This window comes from Octopus bimaculoides, chromosome 5, assembly GCF_001194135.2.
Source record: "Octopus bimaculoides isolate UCB-OBI-ISO-001 chromosome 5, ASM119413v2, whole genome shotgun sequence".
NCBI lineage: Eukaryota > Metazoa > Mollusca > Cephalopoda > Octopoda > Octopodidae > Octopus > Octopus bimaculoides.
The window spans coordinates 72,067,857-72,075,075 of NC_068985.1; the positions used below are offsets into that span (position 1 = coordinate 72,067,857).

General features: G+C 34.2%; 1 protein-coding gene across 6 annotated transcripts in view; it reads left to right on the forward strand.

Annotated features, from left to right (window-relative positions):
• The window catches only part of LOC106876215 (roundabout homolog 1), a 336,558-nt gene that overhangs the window by 20,153 nt on the left and 309,186 nt on the right, over positions 1–7,219 (forward strand). For all 6 annotated transcript variants that reach the window (XM_014924686.2, XM_014924677.2, XM_052967770.1 and 3 more), the window contains exon 3: positions 5,154–5,281. In XM_014924686.2, coding sequence (XP_014780172.1) covers positions 5,154–5,281 — 128 coding nt within the window. The remainder of the gene's footprint in view (positions 1–5,153; positions 5,282–7,219) is intronic.

Below are 7,219 nucleotides of genomic sequence, written 5' to 3' on the forward strand. Positions count from 1 at the left end.
CTTAAATAATGGAGGAGATATTATGTTGCTGTGGGCTCGAACTCTGGAAGAAGTTAAAATTTTTTTTTGACTAAAACACAACTGGAACCCTAAGTAAGGCATGTGTAAAATTTGAATGAAATTGGTTGTGTAGTTCTCGAGTTTTAGGGATTCACACAGACAGACAGACAGACAGACACACATTCTCATTTTTATATATATAGATAAATATATGTGTGTGGGTGTGTGTGTGTGTGTGTGTCTTTGTATCTCTGTTTGTACTCCCACCATTACTTGACAACCAATGTTGGTGTACCTACATCCCGTAACTTAGCAGTTGGGTAAAAGGAACGATAGAATAAGGTAGTGCTCCAGCATGGCCACAGTCAAATGACTGAAACAAGTAAAAGAACATGTAAATGTGTTTATACACATACGCCTGCTTATATTCCTGATCAACAATATATTTACTTAGCAATAGTTTTTGATAATTCCCTATATTATAGACAAGTAAGTTCACCATTTTCATAGAAACCCAATCTACATTACAAATACCCTGTAGACCTATGATATGCATTCCACCCTGGCAGCTTCACTAATATTATCTGTCCAATACGATATAAGAAAGAGAATGACTGTTTGAAATATCTCAAATAGTTCAATCATCTTTGTAATACTTGAATGGTCACATGAAACCAAGAAACTCAGAAGTAGCATTGGAACAAACCATTATCATTAAATGAATAAATTCTACTGTTGTAATTACTTTTCCTTCAGATATATATACATTAGCAGACAACTCACACCCCTATATATATATATGTACATGTGTGTGTGTGTGTGTGTATATATATATATAGAGAGAGAGAGAGAGAGGAAAATAAAAAATAATAATAATAATAATAAGGCAGAATGGATTTCTAACCAGCTTTCATTGCATGGCAAATTTTCAAGAAGAGGGGAAAAGAAAATAATGTTTTTTTACAAAAATATAAGAAATATATAAAAAAATAAATATACCAATATATTATATTGTCTTTGGGCTTTTAAAGTTCAATGGTAATCCATGTAGATAATTGTTAGATAGATTAGGATGCATGGAATTAAGAATGGTGTTGTGTTTAAAAAAGACTGAGAGTTTATGTGTTACACAGGAAGTGTGGTGTCAAAACAGGAAGTGTGTGTAAGGGAAGATTCCCTTCTCGTGCCTACCCATTGAAATACATATAAATTTACTTCTTGTTTCTCTAAGAACAGACATAAACTTCCTGTTGACAAAGTGTCCAGAACTCCAACTAAAGAGTATGAAACCCACAGAATTGTCTTCCCTTACACACACTTCCTGTTTTGACACCACACTTCCTGTTTAACACATAAACTCTCAGCCTTTTTTAAACACAACACCATTCTTAATTCCATGCATCCTAATCTATCTAACAATTATCTACATGGATTACCATTGAACTTTAAAAATTCAAAGACAATATAATGTATTGGTATATTTATTTTTTTATATATTTTTTATATTTTTGTAAAAAACATTATTTTTATTTCCCCTCTTCTTGAAAATTTGCCATGCAATGAAAGCCGGTTAGAAATCCTTTTTAATCCTCATTATGCACATCTATATTAAAATATGCTTTCAGTTTAGCATTCTGCCTTATTATTATCATTATTTTTTATTTTCCTATTATTTCTCCACGTGCGGTTAACACAACTCCACCATTTACTTATATATATATATGTGTATGTATATATATATATGTATATATATATAGATAGATAGATACACACACACGCATTTATGTATTTGCTTTGCAAGACTCTTGATGTGAAATTATGGGTTGACACAGATATTGTTATTCTTGGGGATGGACTATTTTTGCTAAATAGATAGGGATACACACCACAGAAAGACAAAATGGAATAACCAAAAGAAAAGGAGACACATGCGCAGAGAGTTGCTGAAGAGGTCAGAGGATGTGTGAAAACAAAAATTTGACAAAGAAACTCAAATAATAATAATGATCAGTACCAGACAGTGGCTCTCAAGGCTTTTGGCCTTAACTGACTGAAAATGTTATGTATATTGTTTTGTCTTGGTATAAAAGATGAGCTACAGCAAATATTCTGCTCAATACCACAGATTTGCCTGTCGGTTGTTTGACTTTAACCACTTGAGCATGTCCCTTGGTGGCTGATGATATTTGCATCTCTGATCATGGGCAGAAGTAGTAGGGAAGCATTATACCCATGTGTTGAGAGGAATTCTTTGGAATTTGGTTAATTTACCTCTGGAAACATGAGTGTTTCATTCAACATCCTTATTCAGGGGCCTTTTTAGCTGTATGGGATACTCAGCTTGAAGAAAATTCTGACTGGGCTCCACCAGCAAGATCATGCCCTGTTTATATTGACATGAGATCACCATGTCGGGCACATATGGTTGTTATGCATGTACCTAGTGTACCCTTATCAAACGGGTAGTCATGACTGGTATATTGGGCTTTGTATATTTTACCCCTGTGTCACTTTGATGGCATGCACTGCTCTCTCCCTCAATAATAATAATAATAATAATAATAGCAAGAGCACTCAGAGAGCGCAAACCTCTGCCAAGGCAACACCACCATCCTCTCAACGATTAACCAGAGATAATTTTTAAAATGATAATATCTGAAATAAACTCAACTGCTCTCACAAACATGAATACTAAAAATGAACCCGACCGCTCTCAAAAATTAAGTGAAAGAAAAATAATCAAAAATCCTTGTCCAGTACTGGATCAATCCCAAAATCTAATCAGCTCATGTCAATCATGATGCCAAAGATCCCTGAAAGTTTTATCTGAATCCATCCAGCGGTTCTTGAGATATCTTGCGCACGACAAACATACATGACTGGAAACAATACCTCCACCTTAGCGAAAGTGGAGGTAATAATAATAATAATTCTGAAATGAAGATCAAATATATAGTATATGTGTTTAATTGCCAATAATGACCATCACCAAGTATAGCTCATTTAAGTCATTAGACTGCAACCATGCTGATGAAAATTTTGCTGAATGAATCAACCCCAGTTCTTATTCCTTTTTTTAAGTCTGGTACTTATTTTGTTGGTCTGTTTTGTTGAACTGCTAAGTTATGGGGATGTAAACACAACAACGTTGGTTGTCAAGCAGTGGTAGTAGTGAGGGACAAACACAAACATAAAGATACACACACACATATACACGATGGGCTTTTTTCCGTTTCCACTCACAAGGCTTTGGCCAATCGAAGGCTATAGTAGAAGACACTTGCCTAAGGTGTCATGCAATGGAACTGAACCCAGAACCATGTGGTTGGGAATCAAGCTTCTTACCACACAGCCCTACGTATATATATATTTAATTGGCATTTATTGAATAGATCAAGGCAGATCAAAGTGAAGCACACTTCTTATTATGGCTAGACACTATGACACAATTCAGCAGATAAAACAATTCATTCAGTTAGCAAAATCCAGAGTTGTATGGTATCCTGTAAATCTAAGAGTAACCAAAGTCAATTGGAACTTTAAGTGTGGTGTAATATAATAATAAAACAAACAGATTTTATGGTATGTCTACAAATATTTCATTAAGAAATTTTACTGTCACATTACATCATACAAGTAGACATGTATTGACGTGCAATATCCATAAGATTATGCTGCATTTTCCTGTTTTAATTATTGTATAGCAGAAGATTTGAGAGATTCTGTGTAATGCTTTGTATAATCATATGGATATTGCTTGTCTATACATGCCTGTTTGTATGATGTTACATCACAATAAAATTTCTTCATGAAACATTTCTGGATATACCATAAAATTCATTTGTCTATTTTTGAGGTCGTTTGGTTGGTTGGTTGGTTGGCTTCCTTCCTTCCTTTCTTTCTCAAATGAAGATCAAGATCTCAAAAAAAAAAAGGACACAGTACATAATGCAGAGTATATATTCATTTGTTACTGATGAAATATCTTACAATTGTATAATTGTGATTAGTATCTTTGAAAAGATACTTATATATTGGAACAGTTGTATAATTGTATTCATTCTTCATAAATGTATCATCATCATCATCATTTATTGTCCCTTTTTGTATACTGGCCTGAGCTGGACTATACAACAAGAACTGATACACCATAGGACTATGCCAAGCTCTAGTGTCTGCTTTGGCATGGTGTCTTTAGCTGGATGCTCTTCTTAATGCCAACTGCTTTATTGAGTGTTTGGGGTGCTTTACATTTTGTGGCACTAGCACTAGTGATGTCACTAAGTGTATAATATTGAAAGAGGTGAAAGTATTATAGAGGGAGAAAAAAGGTGTGTGTGTGTGTGAGTGTGTATTGATTCAACATGTTTTTCCATGCTAATATGGCTTGGATGGGGATTTGTTAGAAGTAAGATTTTTTTGCCCAGATTGTGTTTTTGTTGCTAACCCTTATTGCTTTTTTTTTTTTTTTACAAGTAAGGGAATTTTTATTTTACATGTCTTTAGAAACCTCAGAGTAACTGGTTGTAATGACAAAAAGGAATGTAACCGTAATCATTGTTTCACTCAAATGATGACAAAAAAGAAATGTAAAAATTCATACACACACAAACTTGCATGTGCGCGCGCACACACACACACACACACACAAACAAATTTCTTGCGGGTTCTGCTTTTCTAAATTCACTTTCAAGGCATTCATTAGCCCTAGGCTATAGTAGAAGATATGAAAGGTGCTGTGCAGTGGGACTGAACACATAACCATGTGATTATAAAGGAAACTTCTGAACTGCACAGCCATGCTTACACACATGCAATCTTGATATTGTAGCCTCAGAAAAAATTCATAATTCATATGAACTTTCATTGAGCACTTTGGTGAGAAATACCTTGCTGAACCTAATTGAGATACATGCTGTGATGTATATGTGTTTTGTTACTGAGTATGCATTACCTATGTACACACTTATGTGTGTGTGTGTGTGTGTGTGTGTGTGTGTGTGTGTGTTTGAGCATGTATTTATATATGTTTGTCTGTATTGATAACAAACATTTGCCGTTATGTAATTACATGTAAGTAGTGCACGTATGATCACAAACACATAGAAATACACATTTTCTAATTAGTTGTATGTGTTGTGTATTTATTACAGATTTCATCTGCTGGATAATGGTAATTTGCTGATTGAAGAAGCAGAAGTTAGTGATGATGGCTTGTACATATGCCAGGTGGAAAATTCAGTTGGTGTATCAGAAGCTGTTGCAAAACTCACTGTGCATGGTAAGTGTTTCTTGGATATAGTATTTTACAGATATGTGTGTAATATGTAATATACACAGACATATAAATAAATATTGGTATATATATAAATAGATATATGTTACATACATAGTTCAAGTATGATATATTTATGAGCACTTATAAGTATGTGTGTGTGTGTGTGTGTGTGTATATATATATATATATATATATATATATATATATATATATATATATATATATATATATATATATATATATACATATATATACCTACATATATATATATAGCTATATATATATACATATATATGTATGTATATGTGTATATATATATGTGTGTATGTGCATATATATTTATTTATACACACACATACATGTATATATATATTCATGTCTGTGTGCGCATGATATGTTTATTTGCATATGTATCATCATTTATACGTCTTCTTTTCCACACCTGGATGAGTTGGATGGGATCTCTTGAGGCAGTGTATATAATAAAAAATACTATAATGTATAAACAAATGTATATATATTTGTAATGGAGAGATATATTCGCAGTATATACATATACTGTAACATGCATTTATATTCTGTATGAAAATATAATGTATATAATGTATATGCATGTAGATAGATGTGTGTGTATATATATATATATATATATATATATATATATATATATATATATATATATATATATATATATATTTATATATATATATACCCACACACACACATAATTGAGCACACAGGTGCAAAACATCATCATTTAACATCCACTTCCCATGCTGGCATAGGTTGGATGGTTTGACTGAGGACTGGCAAGCCAAGAGGCTGCACCAGGCTCTATTCTGATATGGCATGGTTTCTACAGCTGGATGCCCTTCCTAAAGCCACCCACCCTATTCACAAGCTTTAGCACCTGCAGACTTCAGTCTCTTCCTTCCAAGTTGAAAATGCAGCTCAAAGGTCACTGTTTTAACACTGTTGTCAAGATCCAGAGCAAATCGCAGAAGGTCCTTGACTCGCTTATGGGAAACAACTTCCAGGTCAGATTCCAAAATTCCAGGAACATTGGGACCAATGTATTGCTGCACAAGGCAACTATTTCAAAGGAGACAATGTTAAAACTTAGGTAAATAAGTTATTTTTTATTAAATATAACTAGTCTGGGAACTTTTTGATACCACTTCGTAGATGTATACGCAGGGTGCGGTGAAGAAGACTGTCATCTAAATTACACAAAAATAAAAATAACACTGACATCTCATTTTAACAGATATATTTACCAAAATTACATAAAAATATCTTGAAATACTAAAGAGTAAATTTATTCAGTAAAATCGCCATTGGCTTCAACCACCTCCTCCAGACGACTTTGGAATCTCCTGCAGCTCTTCTGGATGGTCTCCTTGTTTAAGTTGGTGAATGCTGCCATAATCCTTGCCTTCAGTTCATCTTTGGTGTTACAAGGATTTTTGTTGGTCTTTCACTCAACTGCGCCCCACACATAATAATCAAGAGGGGTACAGTCTGGAGAGATAGGTGGCTAGATGTTAGGGATTATGTGGGATTATGTCAGACAGCTATGACTGGATTTTCCTGCTTGTGTGGCATAGTGCAGCGTCTTGTTGGCAGACGTAGGGTCTTCCAGCAGCCACTCTCTTGACCCAGGGCAGTAATTCCTCCTCCAGGCATTTGATGTAGGCCATTGTGTTGAATTTGTGTGTGTGTATATATATATATATATATATATTATATATATATATATTATATCATCATCATCATCATCGTTTAACGTCCGCTTTCCATGCTAGCATGGGTTGGACGATTTGACTGAGGACTGGTGAAACCGGATGGCAACACCAGGCTCCAGTCTGATTTGGCAGAGTTTCTACAGCTGGATGCCCTTCCTAACGCCAACCACTCAGAGAGTGTAGTGGGTGCTTTTAC